Source organism: Glycine max, chromosome 1 (assembly GCF_000004515.6).
Source record: "Glycine max cultivar Williams 82 chromosome 1, Glycine_max_v4.0, whole genome shotgun sequence".
Classification (NCBI taxonomy): domain Eukaryota; kingdom Viridiplantae; phylum Streptophyta; class Magnoliopsida; order Fabales; family Fabaceae; genus Glycine; species Glycine max.
In genome coordinates this window covers 55,621,972-55,649,404 of record NC_016088.4, presented here as the reverse complement: position 1 = coordinate 55,649,404, position 27,433 = coordinate 55,621,972, and the positions used below count along the sequence as shown (strand labels likewise).

The following is a 27,433-nucleotide window of genomic DNA, read 5'->3' as shown; positions in this document are numbered from 1 at the left end:
TATTCCGAGTTTAGTAAAAGGGAAATTTTGGCCCCATCTTTGCCAAAGAAATTTGGTATTCCTTCTGGACTGGGCGAATCTAAAGAATTCATCCTTGAAATTTTTGTAAGAGGTGGTATAAGGATCCAAGATGAACGTGTTTGGGATTCTTTGTCATGCCTAGTTTGGAGCTTACCGGGTCACTAAAAAAACATTGGGGCTGAGAAATAATCCTAAATCTCGAAGCTGTAAACAGCCTGGCATTGAGTACCAAGGCGCCAATTTTATGAACTGGACGTCAAACTGGCAACTCTTCCCTACGACATTTCTGGACTTTGCTTCACTTTCCCAGTGCTTCCTTTAGGTTGTGTTCTTGCAGCTGAAAAATCACTGTCAAATGTTACCTTCTTTTTTTGCTCATTGACAAAACCAAATGAGCAAGTGAAATCATGCAATTTTCAGTAAAAAGATAAAGAATATGAATCATACAAGATTGCTTGTATTTGTTGTTTTTTCATTAATTTCCTAGAGCTAATGCAAAATTCATGTAAAATTGTTTTATAAATCTAGATCAGTTGTGGATTTATCAACCTTATCACGTATCACTCATGAGATTTAACCTTACGATTACCACCATATCTGCAGATCTAGAGTTTCAAGCTTTATGAACATTCAAGATTTTGATTTTATTTTTTAAATACTATTTTCTAAAACAATTTCACCTTAATTATTAATCACTTACTAAGTTTTGAAAACTATTTTAAAATGAACGTGTTAAAAACCAAAAAAAGTAGAATCTAGATGACATTTTTTTCATCCCTCTCTAATTTGTTCAAGTACTTTATTCAAATGCTTAAAACAAATTTAGAAAGAAAAGAAAAATGGAGTGAAATTTTACGTTATATATAGAACTTATCTATAAAATTTTCACACCGTTTTTAGGGGACACCAAACTTGCACTTATAAATTAACACCATCCCGATAAAGTATTTATATACAAATGCTATTTCATTACATGTAAAAGATGTTTCTATGCAATCTTAAATTCACCTAAATATAATGCAAGGCGCATTACTGAAAAGAACAATGGAAGAAAACCAAAGTTGACTTCAACTCCCTCGACATGTACATATCAAAGCTCGACGAAATAACAAGTGAAGGACATGGATTTCCCCGGCAGCTATATTGTAGATTCATAGCACCCGTAAGACGTCCTCAATTATAAATAAACATGGTAATGACTTTTGCATATACAAAATTTTCCCCACAGTTTCTTGTTCTGAAATTTCTTTCAGCCACATATGTGGGGGTCAAAAAAATATTGGCTAGAGTCATCTGATGATAGTTCTGCCAAAAGATGAAGCTCCAATTTCACTCTCAGTATTCTGCACCACAGCCATATATCAATCTTCAATATATAAATAAATAATGAAACGAATAAAATCATAATCCCTTCAAAATATATCTTTAGATAATATATCTCGTGGCAACAAACTTTGAGTTTAATGAATAATTACTACCTGTGATTTCCGCGAAGGGAATACATTCCAGAACCTAAGAGTTTCATCTCCAGCTCCAGTGACGATAGTCTAAAACAGTGAGTAGAAGTCATCAAAATAAGGAAAATAATGTAAGATTAGACTAGAAAATTTTCGTAATAAACTACTAATCACATAAAACTTAAAAGAGTAACAGCCAAAATAACAATTCAAACACCTGCCCGTCAGGAGATATGGCAAGATAAAGAACTCTGTAAGTATGGCCTGTAAGCGTTGCTAGCTGCATCAAAAGAATAAAATAAATGGTGAAACAAGTTAAAATTAATTCTAAAAAAATTATACATCTATTTTATAATAACATTTTGCGTGTACCTTTGACATGGTGGGATATTTCCAAACTATTATCTGGTTCTGGGAGTAACCATGTGTGCTTACGAGTTCATTCACATTTTTAGACCAAACAAGGTTACAAACCTGTGAAACATAGGGAAAAAAAATCATTTTATTTGTCATCAAAAAGAGTAGAGAGAGATAGAAGTCCTTAAAGACAAATCCACGGATTCTAAAAGCAATTTATAAAACCAAAAGACGCTTGAATAATCTAAAAATCGTTGGTATGGATGTTAATTGACCACTTGAAGTAACATTTAAATTTAGTGATAATAATTCATGATTTCATGGAACACTAAATTGATATTTTTTTCTGTATAATGACTCATTATTCTTAAATTTAATTTTGATAATTTATTCATCTCATTTTCCATAGAGTATGATTGGCAGTTTGTTGTACTATCATGCTTTATCTGACTTAACATATTACCCTTCAACAAGGAACATGAATTGTGACAAAGAAATTCAATTTTTTAATAGAGCCATCAAATAACCATTCTTGTATTAGATCAAAAGAATTAAACCCAGGTGAATACCTGACTACCAGTGTCGATACAGTTTAACTGTGAGTTTGTGGTTGTATTCCAAAAGCGAATGTTTCGGTCCACAGTTCCTCCTCCAGATGCAAGAAGTCCATTTACATGAGGAGACCATGCAATAGCTTTAACAGCTGCTGTATGCTCACAGAACTTCAGAACGGGCTGGGTTGACTTTTGATTCCAAACAAGCAACTGCAAACAAACAAAAAGAATTATTAGTCACTCATGCCAAGAAGTAAAGACTAAAGAAGTAACAGTTAGTGGGGCAGTTCAAGAGGATAACACCAGTTGCAATTGCATACCCTGTTGTCATTTCCTCCAGATGCTAGCTCACGGTTGTCATAAGACCACTTCAGTCCACAAACCTATGAAGAAGCAAAAGAGGGTGAAATAAATTAATAAAGAAATATGCTGAATTCCATGTACGGTAAAGGCTGACGCAAATAAAAACTAACCTCTGACTTGTGCCCAGACAGTTTACTGACAAAATCCTCCTGTGCACGTATATCTCGTTGATAAATGCTTTTATCCCGGCCACCAGAAGACAAAAGAGAGGAACTCCAAGCCAAGGCCCCAACACGTAAACGATGACCCTCCATAGTTCTTATTGACTTGCCTTGAGATACATCCCAAATCTACATGAAGAATGATTAAGAGGCATGGGTCAAATTGTGCTGGTCAGCAACAACCAAAGCATTATCAATTGTATAAGAAATATTAAAAGGAATTTAGCAAGGATGTGATGCAAAAAAAATACTCAACAGCACAAAACAACAACGTAAAAGATCACATTTCACACCATTAAGCTGGTCAAAAGACTAGATTTTTCAAAGTAATAGTGATGCACTGGCTGCCTTCCTACGAAAAGGCAGGCCTGCTTTTTTCAACCAATGGAGTCTAAAATTGAGCATGAGTCCTATATTATACAAGTGCAAAACATGAGACTCACAATTATAGTCCCTTCTTACCAACCTAGCTTTGCGAGAGGATTCTACTCATGTTATTTAATTTTAATTGCATTAATTGTATTCAACAATTGGTTTATTCCATGAATTGTAGCATCTAATATCAGTGTAATAAAAACCCAACTTGAAATATGAATTACATGACATATTTCAAAGCAATCCCTTTGTCAACAAATAGTAACAATTTGACCTCATCATAATTTCATTAATTTGAGCTTTGCACCCGGGGTTAATTGGGTGCTTCGGCCAATAAAATGGCAAATAAAGAAAGGGACCCATCTTATCGTGTGTTTGGATGTGTAATAATCAAGAATGTACAGACAGCTGAGCTATAGATATAGACAAAAAATACAAAATACAAAATTATGTACTGGGATAATTGAAGCACACACATGAAAACACCATAAATATATTAAAATATGCCTAAATTAGCCTAGTGTGAAAACAAAACAAAACACATTTAGAAGCTAACAAACAAGCAGAAAACATTAAAATTAACATTTTGTTAATAAGAGTACTGTATGAAGGTGTCAGTATTAACACGTGTTGCAAAAGTTAAGGATGCGTTTTATCGCTGTTTGGATGTGTAACAATCAAGAATGTACAGACAGCTGAGCCATAGATACATGCAACAAACACAACATACAACATGGCATAGGCATATACGTTAAAAATTATAGATACAGGGATATTTGAAACGCACACACACATGAAAACACCATAAATATATTAAAAGTATGCCTACAATTGGCCGAGTATGCGACAAAGTCACAAAACACATTTAGACGCTAAAACACCATAAATATATTAAAAACATGCCTACAATTGGCCTAGTATGCAACAAAGTTACAAAACACATTTAGACGCTAACAAACAAGCAGATTAAGGTGGTGCAAGTGTTAATACGTGTCGTGAAAGTTAAGTGCCCAACACAAGCAAAGAGTGTGATACATGTTGGAAACAGATAAATGGAGTGAGATGCTCCCCATGAATGCGTTTGTACACCAATATAGCTCCCTGACAAAGCTTAGTTGACCTACAAGATGTTTATCAACTAATTGGCCACCTTCATGGCTATTTCCCATGGCTTCCCATCCACTCTAGCAAGTTCATATTAATTCCTTGAAATATTTTCTCCAAGACCCAATAAGATACAGAATTTCATTGTTTAAAATTAAAAAATGGTTCCTACAATCCACCAATTTTCATCTCCTTTGCTACTTGCATGCTTACCAAAATACATTGCTATTAGGAAAACCAATCACATCTAGAATTCTTAATGGTTTTGGTGTTTGTCTTAGGTGTATGCTATATAATGTGATTCCTATACAGAGACCTTCCCTAATCCCTAAGGGGGAAAATGCATGCCTTTGCTTCTTTGAGAATTATAGTACATGGCCAAGTATCGAAAACTCACTGCAAAGGGCACAAGTACTGTCACAAAAGAGGAAAAGATACCAGAAAAACATCCTCAAAAGTGATAACTAACTGTAGTTACAATTGCATGAGATTGGTTTGGCACATAAACTCTTACCTGGACTTTACCACTGTTTGATCCAACAGACAGGTAGGTACCAAGTGGAGCCCAGCCAACTGAACAAACTGAATCGTCAATCCCCAAATCGCATAATTTAGTTACCTGCAACACATGTCACATATTAAAACAGAATGACTCACAAGAGATAATTTTTCAATTTGCAGCTACATCACAAGCATATCATCAAATAACATATAACCCACAAAAAATAAATAAACAATTCAATCAATGAAACAGAACACCCCAAATGATATCAATGACGAGAGAGACACAGAGAGAGTAAAATATGCAAGAATTATTGAGCATAAAATTTGCAAGACTAGACAGTGGACTTCTCACAACATTGTGGGCAGTGAACCGCTCATGTCACCATAATCCGAACACTTCACTGGACCATTCAATCAGTAGGTAGACATTTGAGGGTAATCCAATAATGAACAATCATTGCGATAACTCTAATGTCATCTTAGAATTTGGGTTTACACTTAAGTTAACTCGAAAAGCTAGTACATGGGCAAGGGTTTCCCCTTCTTATATACACTATTTTGACCATATCAATAGTCAATGTGAAATCAACGAGATTTTCATAGAATAAAAACATTTTTTTAAAAAAGAAGAAGTTATAAACCTTGCTGCTAGAAGCATTCCACAAATAAACAGAGTTCTCCAGAGCCACAGCCAAGATATTGTTGGATGACCAATCCACGAGATTCAGATAAAAATCGTCTTGCAGCGCAGGGGCGTCCAAAACCTAACACCACAACACAGCAATTAGACATGATATCCACAAACCCAAAACAATATATCCCAAAATAGGAAAAAAAAAACCTTAAAAGAGGAGGGAGGAATCTTGCGAGGACGCTTGGGAGGTTTATGATTGTTGTCATAACCAGGGAGAAGATCATCCTGGGAAGTAAAAGGGGTGGGTGAGAGAGAATACATAGACTTTCGAGTCTCCGTTTTGTAACGGAATATATTAGGGCTTTCAAATTTATCGGGAGTGTCTGGTCCGAACAAGGCCCTCCGCAGCGCGGTGCTGTAGGGGCTGCAACTGCAACTGTCCTCTGACGACGACGGCGAAGGTAGATTGAAGAGATCGAAATTGGAACCGGATCTGCTCGGAATGAACCTGTCGGAGTATATTGTTTTCGAAGGTGACTTGTAGCGCTTCGAGTTTATCATTCGTTGGACGTGATCGTGCCGAGAAAGGGACATTGGAGGAGGTGGTGGTGCTGGAGTGAATGATTCGTCCATGATAACCAAACCAAATTCCTTTCTCTTGGGACTTTTTTTTTATTATTTATGAAATCGAAAGCTCTCGGAATTTTGCCGGGAAAAACACACGTTTTAGCGGGAAAACCTAGCAATGGCGCCTACGCTATATATATACTGGACCCCTCTATCTCTATTCTCTTCCGCATCTCTTGCAACGAACCACACACATGATTAGGGATAGTAACTCAATTTATCACTTTTCCTTTTGATTCCTTTCATTAATGCGTTATTCATGACAGTTGAAAATAGATTATTTTAGGATATATTACATCTTTTAACTAATGTTTTTGCTCTCTTATATTACAAAGTACTACTATTAAATAAAAAGATAAAATACTTTTTCTTTGACACAGAAAAGATAAAAATAAAACGTTTTAAATGTTTACTATAAAAGAGAAATAACATGATTAATACAAATATGTTTTGGGAAGATTTAAAATTATTCTTTCTTCTAATACATCATGGTGCGATTTAAAGCTTTATATTTTATGCGATACTATTATTTGTAAAATGTGTCAGTAATTGAATTATGGTGATGGTTATATAATTTTTAAAATATGTCGCAAGATATGAATGGTTATTAAAAGTTTGCTAAAATCTAAGATGAAAATTTTCATGAAATAAAAAAAGAGTTAACTATGTTTTAAGTCCTTAATTTATTTTTATGTTTATAGTTTTGGTATATAAATGTTTCATGATTGATTAATATTCTTAAACTTTTTTTTCTAATATTTTTTTGTTCTTTTTATCTATTTTGATTGTTAAACAATTATAATTCATCGTGTAGAATGAATTTATTAATTTTTAAAATACTTATTTCAAAATAATTCAAAAAATAATTTATGATTAAATAACAATATAATATAAAACTGTTATCAAACTCTAATATTAAATGAAAAATTAATGATTGATATTGTAATTAATTTTAGATTTATTTTTTACAACAATATTGTAACAAGATAAAATCTAGGACATTAAGAAACTCGAATCTCCCATCACTAAGCCTTGCCTAGTGAATTTAATTTTAGTATTTGTTATATACAAATTTAATTTTATCACAATTCACACGTCTAATTAACAAGCATGAAATGTTAAAGTGAGGGCTAACGGACTATCCACTATATTACTGGACAGAATCTAACTCTTGATACTATGTTAAAGTACAATAAAGACATGAGAGAAGTTTCCTTAAAAACTAGTTCATAAGCTCAATAAGTCTTTAATGTGTATTAAAAGATGAACCATATGATGGTCCATTCCTATGTTAGGTTAGAGCTGGGGTGGGCTGTATGATGGCTTGAAGATCATTATAAGTTTTATTACAAAAAATAAAAAACGAAAATGATGCTTTCATCTGTAAGTGTTGAAGATATTAAGTCTACTTTATTAAACTTTACAAAGAGGTATAATTTATTAAATTATGTTTCTTAAAAAAAATTGATGTAGAAGAGATAAAAAAGATAGAAAAAAGAACCAAACAAGTTGTTCCTGGTGAAAATCACACCTAGGGCGTCAACTATTAGCTTAGAACTAAGACTCAAGGGAGAAGTATCAAGGATAATCAGTCGATGGTCCTCCAATGGTCCCTGCTTTGCAAGAATATCCGCACAGCTATTGGCCTCTCTTAGTGTATGTTGAAATTGCAGATGCCAGTCTAGATCTAGGAAGCTTCGAATCTTTTGAACATTTGGGTAGAAGGAATGTGGAGAAACCACACCTTGAGTGATGAAGTGAAGTGCAGATTTAGAATCCGATTCACAAACAAGATCACAATTCCTTCGAGCCACGCAATACTCACACCATGGTAGATTGCTTGAAGCTCTATATTGGTATTGGTTAAGATCAAACAAAAAAAAACTAGCTCATGATTATATAATAAGTACTCGTGTTAATTAATTAAGCGTGCAAAGATCGATTAAGCATTATTGTAACTAGGTTTTATTGCAAAGTGACAACTTTGTAGAAAGATGAACTTAATTCATTGGATACGTTTAAGCTTGCCAAACCAACAAAAAGTGACAATTTCTTTACATTTAGCTACAGAACCTGCTGCTCTAGCACGAGGAAAACTCATTTTGCAGCATTCACAATCACTTAGTATCATATTAAAAAGAAGTGTACGAAGTAGTTTTTGAAAGACACTGAGAAGGAGTGACCACCACAAAGGTTGCGCATTAATTCGAATTGTTTAGCGGAAGTTAACGTTGGTGGAATACGTTAGTCCAACGTTCCAATTGGAAGGAGCAACATTCCAAGCAATAATAGTCTCCCTGGTGGTGTATGAAGTAATTCGGAAAGAAAGAGCTTGGCCACCTAGAGTTGCAAATGCTTGATAAGAAGCCCCCCAGTTGTGGCTCATGCTAATCCATCCACTTCTGCTTCCTTTCACCCACATGCTTGATATGTCTCCTCCACCTCCCACGTTCATCACGTATACCAACAGCCAGTACCCATTTCCTTGGAAAGAGAATCGAAGCCCTCCCCTCCTCATGCATGGCACTCTGCACGTATAAATTAATTATCAACAAACCTATAATATATCACGTGATCATCACATAGCTATATTAAGTTATGAGAAATCCTATTCATATAAAAAATTTATGATAAGCCTTTATTAGAATTGGGGTGATAGATATAATTAAATTGAACAGTATATAGTATATCAACTTCGTACCTTGGAGTGTTATAAAACTGACTTGTGGTCGAAGAGAAAAAAAGAAAAGACGATGAATCTGAATATTTTTTAATAACATAATTTAATTACTAATATTTGTTGATAAGAAAAAAAAAAGACTTCAGGCCTTGCATTTTCAGTTGTATCATTAATTTACTTTTGATAATTTAATTAAATTTTAAAGGAAGAGCTACGTGCCTGCGGTACATAACTGGGACGATTCCGGCTTTCCACTGCGCGATTTTCATGAAGGCGGGTTTGGACATGTCAAAATGCACTCGTGGAGGATTGCACCAGCCACCATTGTTGGAGGGTTGAGACCAATTAGGAGGGCAAAGATTGGTGGCAGTTACTGTGGTGAAGGCCACATTTTTGTAACATGCACTGGATTGGTAGCATTTTATCTGATAACAAGTCCCACACGTGTAACCATTGTTGAACAAGGTCGAACTTAAAGCCACTGTATCTGTTCCGTAACCATTTTGAAACAAATTCCCGTATCCGCATGCTCCTCCTACAAGTCCATATCCATCCAATTTTCATAATATGGAAAAAATAAATTGAAGTTCACTTTAACTAATGCTAGGTATAACACTAGCTAGTAACTCGTTTAAAGCAGTAAGATTGACATTGAATAATAACGACACTAATGTTGAAATGACTCAATTAATGACTAGTGGTTCTAATTAAGGAATTGAGACAACATATATACCCATAGTGGCAGAAGCAGTCTCATCACCATAAAAGGTGGCATGGGCAAGAGCCCATTGACTGGGTCGAAATATTCCCCCAGCTACTGCTCGCTCTCCCATGAACGTGAACATCATTGTAAAAGCAAACATCAGCAATTGAAGAATGGAGGCCATGCTTAAGTTTTGAGTAGCTGATAGCTATGTTTAATTCTAGAGGAGAAGGAATTAATGCAATCCGATGCTGATAGTTGACAAGTGCATGTATCTTTTATATATGAAGTACAATATGCACGTCTTGCCTTAGTGATCCCCACGACTCCAAAGTCAACAATTAATTAATATTATTCTTTTGTTTTTTTTTTCCCGCAGCAATAAGGTTAGACAAAGGTATATATATATATATATATATATATATATATATATATATATGTCTGTAGTCGACAAGACGAATCCCGATCCCTCACGATAAATATACTAATATTTTATTTTATTATAGTTTATTTTTTGCTTAAGAAAAATTAATATGTTTGATCCACAGACCACAATCCACAGCGAGCAGAAAAAGAAAAAAAAAGTATATATATATATTTTGAGTGAACGTGCGGACAAGTTTCATATATAGGTCCGCGTGTTGTATTTCATCCACCGAGCAGCCATTAGAAAATCCATTCAAATTAGTCATTGTAATAATTCTTTAAGTTTGTTAATTAGTCAATAAAATTTTCAATATAGCTTACTTTTGTAATTCGTATTTAATTTGCTTAATATAACCACTTACTCCACTCTTTGAACTAATTAATGAAGTCTATGAAACCCTCCCACCACCAACAAACCCAAAAAAATAAATGAATTTAAATAATTTCAACCTTCTCTTAACAAATTAAAGAAAGATAATAATAAATTTTAAAATAAAATATAAATTGAAAAATAAAATTGGTAAATAAATATAGCCTTATCCATAATTTGGTACAACTGATAAAAGAATTATAATTAAGTCTATTTTTTAATCAAAGAGACAAAGGAAAAAAGTTTCAATGGAAGAAAGAAACACCTTGTTTGATTTTATAAAGAGAAAGAAGAAAAAAGAGAAATAAATACATTTATTATTATATACTTAAAATGGTTAAGTGTAATTATAAAATGGATTTGTCTAAGGAACCCAAACTAAAACTGGGATTAAATAACTCCATCTTTACGTTACCCAATAAAATTGAAACAACAGTATTAAAAGTTGGATGCACTTGTTTAGATTTTTTTATACACAAAATTTTGATTAATTATATATTCTTCTCACTATCTTTTTACTGATTTTAAATTATTTCCATTTTTTAGATTTTAGCTTTTTTTTATGCAATTGTTTCTACATCATCTCTTACGAGAAAATGATGAGATTTATTAAATCCAGTCTTGCGTTCATTAGAGAAACTCCCTTTTAGACATGCTTATTTTTTAAAAAAGGCTAATAAACAATATTTATTAATAAACCAATATCACAAGAGGTGCTTGACTTGGAAAAAAACACCATGATACACACTATAGAAAAAGACGTTCAGCACACACGGTGCCTTGACAACAATAAAAGCACATGCCTAGTTTTCGTTATTACTATGCACCCAAAACACCACATTTGTAATCTGATCAATTGGGATTCCACATGCATCTGTAGGGTTGTTTTCAAAAAAGCTTGAAAGCAAAGAGGCAAAAGGATCGAAGAGGATGAATGTTTTTTTATCAACCAAATTAAAATTTTATTCACAAAGGTACCAGTGGTTTAGGGTTTAAAATTAGTGTTACCAGGAATACTAAAAAAAGGAACAAACCAAAGCGTCCCTCCAAGTCACCGAAAGAGAAAGAAAAGCACAATATTTCCTATCTCAATCATAACTCAGCACACAAACCCTGAAACATAAATAACCTCCCATCAAAATCGAGAACTCCTTCCCAGTAAAAGCCCTTAATCAGAATCTTAGTTTAATTGTATATGTACCCCTTCGGAATGAATCTTGTTACTAACACTCCGTGAAAAAGACGACGAATGCGGTGGTGAAAGGGTGAAATTCGGTAGTGACGATGATGTACATGTGTTTGGAAATGCAAGAGTGCAATTCCAAATTAAATATGTAATTTGTAAAAAATAATAGGAAGAGTATAAAATTAGTCAAAAATTTGTGTATAAAAAGAACTTAAAAAATGGGCTCAATCCATAATACATTTGTTCTAATTTTATTAGGCCATCTAGATTGGTTTATTTAATTCCATTTCTACTTAGGGTATGTTAGACCACCCCTTATAAAATTAAGAATAATTTAGTAAATTTTGTACTACTTCCTAATTTGGGGAAAGCTAAAATTGAATGAAGAGAGATTCTAACCCTTCTTTCTTACATTTGCTTCCAATACATTGTGCTTATACTCATTGTGAAAAGTAGCACAGCTGAATCAAATTTGTAATCAAGTTTTAATCATTCGTCTTTCTTTTCTTTTTTTTTTTACCGCTCCATTAGTAAAAAATGGGGCCGCACAGTATTTTTGCAAAAGGCCCAAAGTGTGCCTACAAATTAAAAATCTTGATGTTAAGAATATCCTCATATAATTCATCTCTTCTGGTAGACGATCCTACGTATGCTATACAAAGTTCATACCATTACAACTCACTAGCATATATGGTGTGCGACATTGAGAACAATGATTTCATGGCCCATAGAGAACAATGATTTCAGTAGCTTCTACCTATGACGATCTCATCTCATTACAGGAAACAATAGTATCAAGCGTGCCTGTAGGTATAAGAATATGTATAATATGTAGATTAGGATGTCTTTGCAGAAAATGCCCAAAATAAAACAAACTATGAAAAAAATTCACTTGCAAATTCTTAACTGGACACAAAACAAACTCGAAGGTGATCATATGCCAAAAATATATGCTAGTATAGTATGCTACTTAGCAGTGATATTCCAGGGTATAAAATGAATGTACCTCCATTTAAGCATTACTTCCTTCTGGTAATGTAATCAATCTTGTTTTTGAATCATACACCATTTTAGTTTCACAGCTGAGGCAAAATATAACTTTGGATGGTTAAACTAATGATCAATCATAATTAATAAATCATATTAGTTTAATGATATGAAAATGAATAATATGGAGAGACAGGGTGCGGATAATGCAGGGCTAACTAGTTTTATACTTACTTTTCACATTTGACTTTGTTGGTGGAATCGCCACTTGAAACCGACAGTATAGTCCCAAAGAAAGAGGTATTTTCAGTACCACAGTTGGGACAAGGGCCCTTTAAAGATAAAACTATGTTAGTATATGTATTGGTTTGATATATAAAAGACAGTGTAACAAAAATTTTACCTTTAAAATCAGAAAATCTTGTACAATTGCCCTAGTGATCGATTGAGCCAGCCACAAAATAAAGGGAATAGCGGCAAACCAAGTTAAGATGAAACTAAAAGGCTCTGGAATCTGCATTTAACAATTCACGACATTAGTTAAAAAAAATTAAAGGCGTAATATACTATTTTCAAATTTCAAAGAAATGATTTCTGGTCTAGGAGGTAAATCAATCTCATTGTCCTAGCTAAGGTTTCTGCTCACCCTCAGATCGAACATCTCATAGAAAAATCTTGTCTGATAAATAACAGAAATTCTATACTAAGGTTGCTTACTTCTTTTGGATTTACAACCTAGCTAGCCTCAAGGTTCTTAAAAAAGAGGAATATGGTCAATTGGTCATCATGTACTACAACAACATCTAGACAACACGTTATAGTGTGCTTATGATTTTGTTATCAAATGGTGATCCACTTGCATTTTACTCTCTAAACTCTAAAGTGAACTATGCACTCCAGAGGTTCTTTTTCTGACTAGAAGATATACTGATATGCACAATACAGATAAACTGCTTCCTGATATATGAAGAGGGGAAAGGGACATTAGACGGAAATGTAAGAATGAAACTATTGCCTGTCTGATACTATGCCATTCAAATCAAACTAAATCTAAGTAGCCAGTTAAAAATGTCAGAACAAGGAAAAACGAGAGAGCATACCTTTATCAGATATGAGATCTCAAATCCAGTCACATCATCAAGGAAGAAGAACCTAACAGATTATAGGGGGGAAATGGAAAAGGCAAAATAAATCGAGATTTAATATATGCAAACAGTACCTTGCATATTACTTGAAGTCATGCATGCATACACAGAAAAGAAAGTTACTTACAATCCTAGTGCAACCACAGTTGCTGGGACATTCAGCAAGAACATCTTTAAATAGTCAACAGACAGGTCACTGTAAACCTATAAAAAGAATGTCAATTAGAAAGCAATAACAAAGTACAGTACATACTCTCGGTGACTTACTGTCAAAGTCAAGAACAAACCTGTAAAACTTGATTTACTGTCAACTTGATAATAATGAACATACTAACACATACCTTTCTACTACGAAGACTACACCGTGGACCTTCAGCCACAATTTCACTCCCTTCCATCTAGAAAATACAGTACGTGTCATTAAACATTAAAAGGATTTAATTAATTTTTTAAGTTTATAGGAATATATTAATTTCTTTAAGTAATGAAACATATTTTATTTTTCACATGAAGTCAATTATATACCCTTACTTTTTAAAATTTAAATGGCTTATATATATAATATGATTGTGTAGTTTATATATATATATATATATATATATATATATATATATATATATATATATATATATATATATATATATATATATATATATAATATGATTGTGTAGTTTTTTAAAACTTCTTAATTTATATTAGATAATTTTTGTAATATTAACTGTAATAGAAATCAATATTTTTTATGTCGTTTTGTGTTATGCACCGTAGTTTTGTACATTATATAAAAAAATATTTATTTTCTCACTAATTTTAATTTTCAATTAATTTATAACTTTATATTAATATCTCGATAATTATGTGACAAGCATGGAAACAAAATATAATACTTATAATTTCATTAATTTTGTTAATAAAATATTGTTTAATTTCTAAAACATTAAATATTTTAACATAACCCGTTAATCAATTTCTAATTCATTTCCAATTTTCAGTGGTAAATAGATAATTACTTTTTTGTTACAAAAATAAATAATTACTTTAAGGTAGGGAGAAATCTAAAAAACGATTTTAAAAATTAAACAAGTGTAAGTGTGTTAATTAAGCTAGAAAGGAGGGCAGGTCCTGTCGCCCCTGAATTTGTCTTGCTTTAAGTGACTATTGATTTATAATGTCTATTAATAGTGAGAATGGTTTCCATTATTATTCAATAATTACAAACAATTACAGGTTCATTCTAAACCATTTTGGTTGTCAGCATCCACATTCCTTTTATTATTATTTTTCTCAATTAATAGTGAGATACTGAACAATTCACACCATGTTTGCACCACCCATTTCACATGAGATGAGAGAATTAATAGCAAACCTTTAGCCTGAGTTTCAACTCATCAAACTCTTTGTCGCTCAAGATTGGTTTTCCAGACACATAAGCCATAGACGCTTCCAGAAATTTTTGCTCATCAGAACCTACACAGCGAACCAATTATAATGACTCAAAAATAAAATCAATTTACAAAGTTAGCAGGAATTCATGCATGCTAGCAACTGTCAGTGAATGAAATTGCTAGCCACATATATAATAATAATATACTTAGCATCACAACGGTGCTCCCTTCCCACATGAGTTCTTCCTTAAGATTATCAAATTCCTCATTTGACATAATAGCCTTCCCCTCATAATAGAATGCCTGTTCATCAACGAAAACAAAGCCCCACTTCAAGTTAAACAAAACACTCACTTCTGTAGATCAAATTCAGCTAATTAAAATAGAACAAGCAAGGATCGATATATCTCTTCCCGTACGTACTTGCAGTGCCTGTAGAAATTCTTGCTCCATTTCACCAACTGATTTCTTCTCTTTTTTGTCTATGCTACAATATTGTAGGATTTTACTATCAACAACGGCAGCATCTTCCTCAACCTTGTCTGAAAAAAGAGAATTAAAGAACAAAGTAAGCAGAGAGAGGAAATAGTGCCAGACCAATGTATGAAATAAAAAGATGTTAACATGCATGTTCTGATAAACTTCAAATTATATGCATTAATTTCAGCTTTTAGAAAAGGTAAATGAGAAACTAATATATATGATTTAGCTAGCTAATCGATGATAGACATATATAAGACCTTGATCGGCTGTGGCCATGGGAGAAAACAGAAATAGCCGAGGGCGAAGGCATATGTGGCGGCCATTGAATTGAAGAAGGTGGAGTCGAGAAGCAGAAGAGGAGGACAAGGAAGAGATTGGTGTAAGTGGAAGCGGGTATGTCAGTGTGAAGGCCAATTTGCTAGCCATGATTAGCAACAGAGAGTATAATGGTGGTGGCGCTGTTTAGTAATGGTTTTATCTTGTGCATTAATTGAGGGTCGTTTTTAATTTGTTTGGTTGGAGGAGAGATAAAGATAAGGCAACAATGAATGTGTGGAGGCCTTTCCTTCCTTTTCTTTTCTTGCCTTCACATCGTGTTCTTAGCCAGGTACAAGTACTTTGTTTCGTTTCCCGTAGGTTTCTCACATGTCTTGTGAACTGCATCAAGTGTGTGCCCACGTGGATCTCTTCTGTTTGCCATGGGTTATCACGTGGCCAGAGGTAGCTAATTTCCTGCGGTTTGGAATTTCACACGTTTGTACACCAAGTCAACTGAAACTCTTAGATGAATATCAAATGAAATAAAATGATTCCTATTTTATTTTGACACCAGTTTAAGTGTGTTTTTGGAAGAGCGTGTGTTTGATATCTGTAAATTTAATTGATTTTAAACTCAAGTAATGAAAATCATAGGAAATTGAAGTCTGTTGTAAACTTGTATCAGTCATCCTAGCTGGGCTCCTTCTCATGCGACGAGGCCTGTCCATCTTGGGCTGAGATGACTCTATTGGCCCAGTGTTGTCAACAATCACTTGGTCAGGTCCAGAAAAGTTTATTTCATATTTAAAACATGGATGGAATTATGCAAATTATAACATTTATATTATAAAACAACAGAATAATATCACATCAATTCCTCACACGTTGCACTTCCCTTTGTTTTCTCCCATTGCCCAATTCCAATTACAGTATATTTTCTTTACATTCTTTTCCGTTGTTGACCCTCGACTACTTTTAACTCTCACAAAATAATACTATAAAATAGTAATAATTGTACAATAAAAAGCACTCTAACTCATAAGCTAGTAGAAATTCCACCAAAAGTAACATGTATTAAATAATTACATGTCACAATGACATTAATAGTATATATAGGAGTGAGAGGTGGGATGAATTTTCTATCACTAGCCTAAGGCTTCCCATAGACAATGATATTTTGTTTTAATGTAGCAAATAACAACTTTACGTTTTACTTCAATCAACACTTGTGATTTTGAGTTAGTTATTTAGTTTTTTTTTATTGGACTTGCAAATATCATTATATGGATTGAACTTAAGCCCAATGTGTAACAAAAATTAATAAAACTTGGTCAAAAAATTGAATATATTTTTTTAAAATAATTTATCTTTAACAATTACATATTAAAAATATTGTAATAAGAAAAAATAATATATTTATAAGATATAACATACTTAAAGTTAATAAGAAATTAATTCAAAAAACATTGACGATGTAATTCACTATTGGTGTAAAGTTAGTTACGCAGGAAGAGCACTAATTCTAGATAATTATAAGGTCAGAAACAAGTTACTTTACTTCAATTTTGTGAAATTAAGAAAGAAATCCAAACACACTCAATTTATTAGAATATTTGTTAAAATTTAGGCTTAAATATTTAACTTACATGATAAATGATCAAATTTTATTATAAATTTTCAATATATTGAATTTTTTATTTAAAGTCTCTGATAACATCATAACCGTTGATAATATTGGAAATATCTACCATTTAACTGAAAGCAAAAACTTGAAATAAAATTTTAAATATATAAGAAACTCAAAATAATAATAAAAATATTTAAAACCCAAAATCAAATGTGATAATTTATGGGAAACCTTAAACATATATTTGAGCTTAAAATTTATGAAAAAGAATACTGCTAATAAGTAATAACATAATCCTCCCTCTCCCCTCTCTGATTCAACGAGGCAAAATTGGTTGAATGTAGAATTTATATATTTGATCGAAGCAAGTATAAACTCTCGCAATGAGCCACAAGAAGTGGGAAGTGAAAGAATGAGACGGTTAGGCAGAGTCCATGAGCCTAACCTCCAGTCAACTCACTGTTGAGTTTCTGATTGAGAAGCTAGCACGTGATAACCAACACATTCACATTTGCTTACCATTACTATTATATATACCCTAAGAAGTGGGATGTGGTCTTCAGTTGAGAGTTGAAAGACATGGGTACGGTGGCTCCAAGAGTTGAAAGCTTGGCGAGCAGCGGGATAAAGTGTATCCCGAAGGAATACGTGAGGCCTCAAGAAGAGCTCAAGAGCATAGGGAACGTGTTTGAGGAGGAAAAGAAGGAAGGGCTACAGGTTCCGACAATTGACTTGAGAGAGATAGATTCGGAGGACGAGGTTGTTCGAGGGAAATGTCGTGAGAAGCTGAAGAAAGCGGCGGAGGAGTGGGGTGTGATGCACTTGGTGAACCATGGGATCCCCGATGAGCTGATAGAGCGGGTGAAGAAAGCAGGGGAAACGTTCTTTGGTCTGGCGGTTGAGGAAAAGGAGAAGTACGCGAATGATTTGGAGTCTGGCAAGATTCAAGGCTATGGAAGCAAGCTGGCCAACAATGCCAGTGGCCAACTCGAGTGGGAAGATTACTTCTTCCACCTTGCTTTCCCTGAGGACAAGCGTGACCTCTCCTTCTGGCCAAAGAAACCCGCTGATTATATGTCAGTGTACTCACTTCTCTTCTTATCATCATTTCTTTCCTAACTACAACTTGTATATATACAAACCTTACTCTTCCCATATCACACATGCATGTCAATCTCAATATAATAAATCTATGCATATAATTAGTATATTCTAATTCTAATAGAATTCTATAGACAGGTTAGATTTAGTAGAAAGATATTTTGAATTCTTGATAAGAAATTCTTCTATAATTAGTGTCTAATAGTACTTTCAACAAGAGAAATTATTAAATGGTTCTAACTAATCTCTCTAATTGAGTTTTATTATCTCTTTCTCAAGATTTTAAATACCAGTGATTGTCACAATTTTATTATGTTTAATGATATAGACAAATGCTACCGATGCAACTCTAATTACAATCACATTATTGTTATTGAAACTTGAAAAACCTTGATGTTGCAGTTAAAATTACCGTCGCAAACAGTTTTTTTCCAGCAAATTATAGAATTGAGTCTAAAGGAAGGTATATATGAACAAGAAACTCTTAGATATAATGCATTGTATGATTGACATGGACATCTAGTTTTTTATTAATAATTTAAGTTCTTTTTTATAAAGACTATATTCATGGTGGCAATTTTAATGCCTCATGTAGTACTTATTAAAAATTGTAGTGTTAATTTCCAAATTTTACATAATTAATATAAAGCCAATAGAGAACTTAACTGACAACTTGATTATAGATAGTAGTTTAACCTTGATTAAATATGTGTAGCTTTAACAATGTTGGTACATGCATGCAGTGAGGTCACAAGCGAGTATGCAAAGCGACTGAGGGGGCTTGCGACCAAGATATTGGAGGCACTCTCTATTGGATTGGGGTTGGAAGGACGGAGGTTGGAGAAGGAAGTTGGTGGGATGGAAGAGCTTCTACTTCAATTGAAGATCAACTACTACCCTATTTGTCCCCAGCCAGAACTTGCTCTGGGAGTTGAAGCCCACACTGATGTGAGTTCACTCACTTTCCTCCTTCACAACATGGTGCCAGGTCTGCAGCTATTCTACGAAGGCCAATGGGTCACAGCAAAATGTGTCCCCGATTCCATTCTCATGCACATTGGTGACACCATTGAGATCCTGAGCAACGGCAAGTACAAGAGCATTCTTCATAGGGGGTTGGTGAACAAGGAAAAGGTTAGAATATCGTGGGCAGTGTTCTGTGAACCCCCCAAGGAGAAGATCATCCTGCAGCCACTTCCCGAGCTTGTCACTGAGACAGAGCCAGCACGCTTTCCACCTCGCACTTTTGCTCAGCATATTCACCACAAACTATTCAGAAAGGATCAGGAAGGTCTCCCAAATTGATCACTGCAGGCATCACATTTGTATTTGTTTGCTTGTCTTATGAATTACTTCTTAGTTCTTATGGGTTGTACTAATAAACTAGGCCTTGCATGTCGGTGTGGCCTCATCAATCATCATGCTAAGTTTGTTTTATCCTTTATTAAATACTATTGATATTATTCTTGTTTGAGTTTGTTTCTCGATTTGATTAACATGGGCGTTCATGATTATTATCCAAATCAAGTTGAAGTCCTTTACTCCTTCATGTCTCGTTTTTGTAAATTCATTTTTTTTACTTTATTTAAACCATTTTTTGCATTGAGCTAATTCAACTGTATCAATCAAATGTATATCACAATCTTTGAAGGATTTTTTTTCTATTAGACTATTTAGCATTATTTCTTCTTGGACTACTTAGGTTGTTTTTCTTACTTCAAAGATCATTTAAGAGAGTAATAATAATTCAAAGATCCATTGATGGTTTACTCTATACAAAATAAATACAGACTAAGTTACATTAGTGAGGAAAGGACTTTTTACATCAATTAAAATGACTTTTTATATTTGTTGTTAAATTGTTATAAATACAGGGCATATAAAATGTGACAACTTCCTACATCAAACACTAACAGATGTAAAAATAGCCCTTAAACTTTCTACATCAGTCAATAAATAGCAGATGTAAAGACTTAGCTTTCTGCATCAATCATAAAAATAACCAATGTAAAAAATTCGTGTTTTAAAAATATATGATAAGTTTTATCTATTTCCCTCCCTGTAATTTGAAAATTAGACGCAACAACCACACACACAACATAAACAAGTTGATCACAGCATAATATATTTTCTTAACATGGTATAAAGACAAATGTTCTATTTGAATCTATAGTGTAAACATTCTAAACAAACAGGTTTACAAAACCTATAACTAACATTCTAAACAAATAACTTTACAAATTACTAATTTGAAGTAAAAATGCTGCCCAACGTTGTTGAATGTCTGCAATATCCTCCTCAGGGAATGGACCCGAATTGTTGAAGAGCTGCAAGTTCAAATAACATACGATAGAATATTACCTCATGAACTAAAACAAAACATAATTAAGTTAACTTATTGATAATTGTATTACCTGCTTCCACGAATCAACAATATCTACAGTGACAACAGTGAACATTTGCTTCATGACATAATACCCACACTCATAACCCTTGGATTGTGTTTGACACTACAAATGAATATTGAATTTTAATATAATTAGCAACTAATAAAGTATTATAATTTGTAATTGATTGTTGGTTTATAAATTACTTACACGGGGCAAAATCCACGTAGGCTTCTTCCTTCTAGATCTTGATTGCGAACCCACCAACCTTTGATACTCGTCCATAGCTCTATCATAAAAAAATAATAATTTAAATTACATTTTATGTTTCAGAGTTAAAATACATATCAGAAAACAAATGTATTAGAAATAAAAGCTTACAAATTAACTATAGTTTTCATTTCTTTGTTGATCGTTTTCTTGTGCAATGAACACAACAACACCACAACATTTTGCTTAGGACAAATAATAAGCAATTGCCAGTGGTCCCTGCATTGGAGAACAATTAGTGACTTGTGAGACATTATTTGAAACAACCCTTAAACTTATACTTACGAATGCAAATAAGGTGCTAGGTAACATTGTTTTTTCCTTTCATGTAGCCTACTTTGCAAGTAGCCCTGAACTTCTGTTGCATTATTCCCAACACTTTGAATGGATTGCGGGTCCATAAATCCATAGATATGTGCATTCCCCTTATCAGTACATAAGCTATGCAGATACCTAAGATATTGAAATAAATATTAATTGCAATAGTTTGATACGTAATTAGTTAACTGATTTACAAATTAAATGTACTTACATCAGCCACAATTGTATAACTGAGATGTTTAGCATCTCGCTACCCATACATAATTCAAAAATATCCCTCCGATAGATATGAAATGACATGGTAGAGGGCTTGCTTAGTACATCAGGATCCCAAGGTAGCTGTACATGATCCTTCCTAATTTTGCTAACTATTATCAACAAGCGTTCAAGCGGACCAAGTTGAGGTTCCAACCTTTTGTGTCGAACATCTTTGCTAGATTCGACAATAGTCTAAACATCAAAGATAAAACAATATTAGTAAACATGGTTAAGTCATTGCAATTGTAAATAAAGAAAGCCATAAGTAAACAATTGATTATGAATACCTTAACTGAAATAGACTTCACAAGTCTTCTCGGCCACTGAATGAATTGATTGGGGGCTTGCCCCACTGTTTGAACCTCATTAGTGGGAAGAGGAACTCGAGCCTCTGCATCTCGAACCTCTTCAACCACCACCCTCACATTGTCATCCTCTATTGTCTTGTGGTGTATGGTTGACCCCAAATTGTACACTTTGCCAATTGCCACTAAATGAGGGGGATCAACATCAACATACAACTCACACTGATCACGGATATTAGTGTGATTGTCCTCCACCGATGGATCAGGAGTAGCATAATTTCCCTTTGTGCTCACATTTATAGGAGAACTAGGTGTTGGCTCAATATTTGTATTTTGTTGAAGAAGACCTAGAGATGCCAACTCTTGCCTCACTTGTTCTTGGAACTGTTGTGAAAGATCTGCTTTGAGCTTGTGCTCTAGCTGCTCACTGAGCTTCTTGGTAACCTGCTCTTGTATCCGTTGTGTAATGACCTCCAAATCTTCCATGCTAAGAGGATTGCGGGAAGGTGGTCCGAAGTATTGCCTAATGCCCACACCTCGACCAGCACCACGAACACGACCAGGATGCTCTGGTTGTCCAATGGCAGTAGTCAAAATATCTTCACGTCCAAGTGGAACAAAAGATCCTTGCGTGCTTTGTTCAACGAGGGAATCCTACAACATATACTTCAAAAGCATGTGTATGATTGTGCAAACATCAGCTTAATTACATGTAGAATTGAATATTTACTTACAATCTTTTCAGCAATAATACGTGCGTCTTCGTTAATATAATCTCCAGATTTCTTTTGTCGGGCTCTCTTCCATTTTTCATGGCGTTTGAGAGGAGATGGAGGTTCAACAACAGCTAATGAAGGATCTAATTGGGATGCTTCTTGAATTTGTTTCACCTTTTCTTGCATCATGTTCTCCTCAAGCTTCTGATAGCCCCCACAAGACAATGTGTGAGGGTAGAGATTATTTGCCTGAGCCTCTTGTGCCTTTTTTCTTTTCTCCTGTTATAAATAATAACAAACCACTAAATTCAGTCAAAATAAATAAATTTTGTTGGCTAAGTAGAAAACTACAAGTCCAAGCAATTAACCTGAAAGGCAGGGTCCAATCGACTCTGAACAAACCTCTGCCACGTCTCCTCCTCGAGGAATGCATACTTATCACAAGGAGATTTGTCTTGGTACTTCCCATATATGTAAAGGCTAGAGAGTTGTGTCTTAAATCCCCTCCAACGTGTACCAGCATATGAAATTAATTTCTTCTTTAGGAACTCTGAATTCGGAATGTCATAATTGAGCTACATTACACAACAAAATTGAGGAGTTGGTGTTTCATAATTTCATGGTTAAATACAAACAATGATACAAAAGTAGATGGTAAGTGAAGTACCATGATAGTTTGCCAAATCATATTCTTCACACTCTCCTCTACATGATCCCAATCCTCATGTAGAATACTAACCTTGCTTCGAGCAAGGAAAGACACATAATTGTTGAATTCAGTCCTGTTTGGCCCTTTAGCATTGCCAGTCGATTGATCAAACTCAATTGATATCTTCTGATCTCTAACACGTTTGAGTCTTAACTTCTTTAACCGTGTGGGACCTCTACCCCTTTTTTTTGTTGACTGAGGATTTGACTCACCTTCTGAAGGAGTGATGTCTAATGAATCATCCATGTGTACTTGATTAGACAAAAATGATTAATTACAGGTTAATATCCCATTTAAATAATGGATAAATAACAAACATAATTTACAAAAATTAACATGAACATAACATGAGGGAAAGATGCCACTCGTTTTTTATAAATTATTTCTACTAATGTGTTTTTTTTTAATTGAGGGGCAAAGAAAATAAACAAAGAGAACAGGTAATATTTATTTTGGTAGTCGAGGAAATGTAATTTGATTCCAGCAAAGAAAATGTGGGGTTATGAATAGGCTATTCAGCCACAAGTTATAGCAAAAACTGCACTCCTATATACATTGTTTCTAAAAGTTGGTAACTGGCTTTATTGCAATTTCCAAGGTTTTGCATGTTAAGCTAGACTTGAGATGCGAGGGGAAAATAAATTCAATAATTCTTTTCATATACTTGTACAATATGTAATCCCTTTTTTATTTCATTATCTTTTATCTATCTTTCTTTCACAGAACATATATCATTTTTTTAAAACCACCAAGGCCAAGGAGGACCAAGCAGTTGATAATAGAAAATACATCTAATCTACCCAACTTGCAAATCGGTACATCTAAACGCTTTCCTATGATCACAAGTTTTTAAAGCATATTCTGTTTACGAGAGTTTTGTAATGCCTGTGCACTGTGACTTCTCCAAAATTTCCAAAGATCATGGCTGCCAATTAGACTTTTCTAAGAAGCATACTGGAATTACCACGTAACCCAAGTTCTGTATCAATTATTCTTAATCCTACCACCAAGAGACATGCTCCACACATGGCCTTAAGAAAGAAAACTATATAGCTTGAGAGTTTTGGGGCAGTTAATGTTATAGCTAATATCTAACTGAATTCTGCAATGTTGTAAATTATTGTGCACCTCAGAAATTTTAAAGACAATAAAGGCTATCTATAAACCCTAGTCAAGATTTTTCTGCTCTGAGTGAAATTGATTTTCTTCCTAGCAAGGCCAAAGAACCTACCCTCCAGGCAGGTATTCAACCCCAAAAATGGATTCATGTTAATTCTCTAATTCACCCAACAAAATATCAGAATCAAAGTACAACTTTGGATCTTAGGTCAAAGAGAAAACGTCCAAAGCAAAACAAAGCTTGATGAAAGAGAGAGAGAGAATTAGAGAAAGGGAAACTTACAGAGCGCGAATGGCCAAATGCGGAGCTTTCCGAGCCCTACGCGACAGTGGAGCTGGCACTAACGCTGGTACGGACTGAGACTGCGTCGGGCGCCAATGTGAACTTTGGGAGCGATTGATAGTTCGCTAGGGTTGGGAATGAAGTGATAAAAAAAAAAAAACGCTGTTGCTAACTGAGCTGCGTGCCTGCGTCGGGGCCAATGTGAACTTTGGAACCGATGCATAGTTCGCTAGGTTTGAATGAAATGAAAAAATATAACTTTGTATCAATAGAGATTTTTGTTTCTGTGTAAATCATTGCGTCTCTAAAATATAAAAATATAAATTTAATAATTGAAAGTGTAAAAATTACAATGCCTCTCATTTGCTTTCATCATAGACAAATTTTTTGTCATATAATTAATAATGTCACCTTCTCTAATTATCAATATAAAGATATATTTGTGATTGTTTTCTTGATTTTTCTCTTTAATAACTTTTTTAAAATCGGTTCCTTTAATAACCTAACATTTTATAAAATTTAATTTACATTTTTAGTTTTTTATCTTTTTATTTAGGCTTAGTTTGATTATTTATCTATTAAAAAAAATTGATTTACACTGTTTGTTTCGCATGAAGGTTAAGCTGATATACCATTGTTGGTTGGAACTAAAAACTAATATTAGAAAGAAACAACGTCTTAATTATAGTGTTGATTTCAGAATCTGTATTTTTTATAGTAACTATATTGTTCAAAAAATTCACTTTAAGCTCAAATGTTTGTATCTACCGAAAGCTTAGTAAAAAAAAAATTATTCAAATATATTTAGTATTAAAGTTTTTTTCCCGTGCAAAAATAAGTGTTGCCTTCAGACAAATTAAAAAAAGTGAAGATAAAAAATTATAAGAAATAAAAGAAAAAATAAATTAGCATTGATTTTACCATTTTATTATTATTCTTTTTTTTTTACTGTTCTCACTCCTCTAAATGTCTAAAAAATGGAATGCGGAAGATGAACGATTTTTTTTATAAATAAAAACTATTTACAATGAAAACTATTTACATGACATATTTAATTTTATTTTTTTTCACATCCATTATAGTTATAATCAATGTAAAAAATATTATTACATCAATTATAAACATGAATAATCTAAAAAATCACTTTTTCACATTAATTATATTTTCAACCGATATAAAAATTATTTTTTTATATTAATTGAAAAGATAATCGATGTAATAAGTAAAATCATTAAATGATTTTGATATGATTCCTTTTTACGTTAATAATATTTATAATATGAAAGTGTATAGACAATAATTGTAATTTGTAGGAACTTGGGTATTTTAATAAAAATTATCATAAATTTATGTATTTTGTAAAAAAAATATTAAAAAAATTCTTTAGTGGAAATATTATAGAATATTTTTTTAGATTAATTAAGTTTTTAGTTTCTCAAGTTTTTTCAACTTCCAATTTTGTAGTTCCTCAATTTTTTTTACAACTTTTAGTCCTTCATTGATTTTTTTCATTATTTTTATTTTCTTTAAAAAAATTTATCCCTCAATTATTTTTATTATTCAAAATTAGTTCAAAATATAAAATAAATGAAGGACTAACGATGGATAAAATAATAATTAATTTCAGGTAATAAAAATAAACAAACGACTGAAAGTGAATAAAAAAAATTTAAAGAGACTAAAAACACTAATGAAAAATTAATAAAATATTAAAAATTGTTAAAAAAAATAAAGAACTAAAAATTAAACTACAAAGATTTTTTGAATCCACCACCGACTTAAAGTGTGATGAATTATTTTTTTTTAACAAGAAATATGGATATCAGTCGTGAAACTTTCACCAAAAAAATGAGGTGCAAATAAGTTAAATGATACAACTCCCTTTGTTTGCTTGTTAATATTCTAAAGAGCGCTTCCATGCATGCACACGTGACTCTGATGTGAATAACCAAAGCTTTTCACAGGCACATAATCGATTATCAGCACAATATATTTTTCACAGGCACATAACCAAAGCTTTAACTTTCTATTTTACAATATATTTTATTTTTCTCATTTATTGCTATATAAATTAACTTAATAATAGCGGATTTTGAGTGAGGATCGAGCATTAGAATAAAATTTCTTATTGAAAATATTAACTCTGCAATTTTTTATAAAATTTTACAACCATTTGACATTTTATTAAATAAATTCAATTTATCATACATTTTTTTAAAGACGTAAGTAAATATTGACTCTAAGATCAGGTTTAGTTAATTAAATAGTGCATGGATTTTTTATATTTTGATGGACAAAAGGGCTACAACCCAAGACAACAAAAGTTAAGGTTCAAGCAAAAATGCTTGATACATCAGTATGCATAGGCATACAAATAAAATCAGGAGTGACTTCCGAGATAGCTAGAGTATGATTTGAATCCGATGTTCCATTTGTTAAAATAGCACATTTGTTGTTGCAAATTTTTTGGTATTTGGAATTGATTCCAATAAATTAAAAAATAAATAAATATCAACTCTAATATTACATGTGCGGTCATTATGTAATATCAAAATAA

At 33.0% G+C, this 27,433-nt stretch overlaps 5 protein-coding genes across 8 annotated transcripts; 1 reads left to right on the top strand and 4 right to left on the bottom strand.

The window, feature by feature from the left end:
* Positions 1-942: 942 nt before the first annotated feature.
* On the bottom strand, positions 943-6,345 carry LOC100785726 (protein FIZZY-RELATED 2). Its single transcript, XM_003517401.5, has 10 exons — positions 5,738-6,345; positions 5,538-5,660; positions 4,907-5,011; positions 2,863-3,042; positions 2,710-2,772; positions 2,405-2,599; positions 1,851-1,952; positions 1,696-1,758; positions 1,500-1,568; positions 943-1,364 (listed from the first exon to the last, which is right to left on the bottom strand). The coding sequence occupies exons 1-10, from the start codon at positions 6,161-6,163 to the stop codon at positions 1,311-1,313; spliced, it is 1,380 nt and encodes a 459-aa protein (XP_003517449.1). The 5' UTR covers positions 6,164-6,345; the 3' UTR covers positions 943-1,310.
* Positions 6,346-8,144: 1,799 nt separating this feature from the next.
* LOC100807807 (expansin-A7) lies at positions 8,145-9,913 on the bottom strand. The gene is made up of 3 exons (XM_003516635.5): positions 9,571-9,913; positions 9,057-9,372; positions 8,145-8,685 (listed from the first exon to the last, which is right to left on the bottom strand). The coding sequence occupies exons 1-3, from the start codon at positions 9,722-9,724 to the stop codon at positions 8,373-8,375; spliced, it is 783 nt and encodes a 260-aa protein (XP_003516683.1). The 5' UTR covers positions 9,725-9,913; the 3' UTR covers positions 8,145-8,372.
* Positions 9,914-11,993: 2,080 nt separating this feature from the next.
* LOC100785186 (PGR5-like protein 1A, chloroplastic) lies at positions 11,994-16,107 on the bottom strand. Of its 2 annotated transcripts, XR_412967.4 has the most exons (12): positions 15,780-16,099; positions 15,463-15,581; positions 15,246-15,342; positions 15,021-15,121; positions 13,996-14,052; positions 13,782-13,858; positions 13,610-13,661; positions 12,913-13,023; positions 12,744-12,841; positions 12,529-12,604; positions 12,192-12,326; positions 11,994-12,100 (listed from the first exon to the last, which is right to left on the bottom strand). XR_412967.4 is itself a non-coding variant. In XM_003517400.5 (11 exons), the coding sequence occupies exons 1-10, from the start codon at positions 15,946-15,948 to the stop codon at positions 12,535-12,537; spliced, it is 951 nt and encodes a 316-aa protein (XP_003517448.1). In that variant the 5' UTR covers positions 15,949-16,107; the 3' UTR covers positions 11,994-12,326; positions 12,529-12,534. The 2 variants fall into 2 exon arrangements, 1 of the variants encoding a protein (XP_003517448.1); XM_003517400.5 differs by having other exon boundaries at positions 11,994-12,326; positions 15,780-16,107.
* Positions 16,108-17,968: 1,861 nt separating this feature from the next.
* Positions 17,969-20,043, top strand: ANS2 (anthocyanidin synthase). The gene is made up of 2 exons (NM_001252865.3): positions 17,969-18,483; positions 19,252-20,043. The coding sequence occupies exons 1-2, from the start codon at positions 17,987-17,989 to the stop codon at positions 19,811-19,813; spliced, it is 1,059 nt and encodes a 352-aa protein (NP_001239794.1). The 5' UTR covers positions 17,969-17,986; the 3' UTR covers positions 19,814-20,043.
* Positions 20,044-20,653: 610 nt separating this feature from the next.
* On the bottom strand, positions 20,654-25,128 carry LOC100807274 (uncharacterized). 3 transcript variants are annotated; one of them, XM_003516634.5, is made up of 11 exons: positions 24,877-25,127; positions 23,433-23,725; positions 23,134-23,340; positions 22,784-23,044; positions 22,032-22,703; positions 21,698-21,936; positions 21,451-21,618; positions 21,277-21,384; positions 21,106-21,184; positions 20,923-21,018; positions 20,654-20,835 (listed from the first exon to the last, which is right to left on the bottom strand). In XM_003516634.5, exons 2-11 carry the CDS (start codon positions 23,718-23,720, stop codon positions 20,743-20,745), a joined length of 2,211 nt encoding a protein of 736 aa, XP_003516682.1. In that variant the 5' UTR covers positions 23,721-23,725; positions 24,877-25,127; the 3' UTR covers positions 20,654-20,742. The 3 variants fall into 3 exon arrangements, 2 of the variants coding, with proteins under 2 accessions (XP_003516682.1, XP_006573751.1); XM_006573688.4 differs by having other exon boundaries at positions 23,433-23,704; XR_005892278.1 differs by lacking the exon at positions 20,654-20,835 and having other exon boundaries at positions 20,955-21,018; positions 21,503-21,618; positions 24,877-25,128.
* Positions 25,129-27,433: the final 2,305 nt, after the last annotated feature.

Bases quoted from the DNA above. Each gene is read 5' to 3' on its own strand.
- ANS2 (NM_001252865.3), top strand. From the start codon at position 17,987: ATGGGTACGGTGGCTCCAAGAGTTGAAAGCTTGGCGAGCAGCGGGATA. The intron at 18,484-19,251 runs GTCAGTGTACTC...ACATGCATGCAG, and splicing joins AAGAAACCCGCTGATTATAT to TGAGGTCACAAGCGAGTATG.
- LOC100807274 (XM_003516634.5), bottom strand. From the start codon at position 23,720: ATGGATGATTCATTAGACATCACTCCTTCAGAAGGTGAGTCAAATCCT. The intron at 21,937-22,031 runs GTATTCATAATC...TTTGATGTTTAG, and splicing joins TGAAGTCTATTTCAGTTAAG to ACTATTGTCGAATCTAGCAA. The intron at 21,185-21,276 runs GTAAGCTTTTAT...TTTTTATGATAG, and splicing joins ATGAAAACTATAGTTAATTT to AGCTATGGACGAGTATCAAA.
- LOC100807807 (XM_003516635.5), bottom strand. From the start codon at position 9,724: ATGGCCTCCATTCTTCAATTGCTGATGTTTGCTTTTACAATGATGTTC. The intron at 9,373-9,570 runs GTATATATGTTG...ATGGACTTGTAG, and splicing joins GACTGCTTCTGCCACTATGG to GAGGAGCATGCGGATACGGG. The intron at 8,686-9,056 runs GCACGTAGCTCT...TTATACGTGCAG, and splicing joins GTCCCAGTTATGTACCGCAG to AGTGCCATGCATGAGGAGGG.
- LOC100785726 (XM_003517401.5), bottom strand. From the start codon at position 6,163: ATGGACGAATCATTCACTCCAGCACCACCACCTCCTCCAATGTCCCTT. The intron at 5,012-5,537 runs GTTTATAACTTC...CATGTGTTGCAG, and splicing joins GGAATGCTTCTAGCAGCAAG to GTAACTAAATTATGCGATTT. The intron at 3,043-4,906 runs GTAAGAGTTTAT...TTCTTCATGTAG, and splicing joins CAAACAGTGGTAAAGTCCAG to ATTTGGGATGTATCTCAAGG.
- LOC100785186 (XM_003517400.5), bottom strand. From the start codon at position 15,948: ATGGCTAGCAAATTGGCCTTCACACTGACATACCCGCTTCCACTTACA. The intron at 15,582-15,779 runs GTCTTATATATG...CTCTTTTTTCAG, and splicing joins CATGGCCACAGCCGATCAAG to ACAAGGTTGAGGAAGATGCT. The intron at 12,605-12,743 runs GTAAGTATAAAA...ATTTTGCCTCAG, and splicing joins AACAAAGTCAAATGTGAAAA to CTGTGAAACTAAAATGGTGT.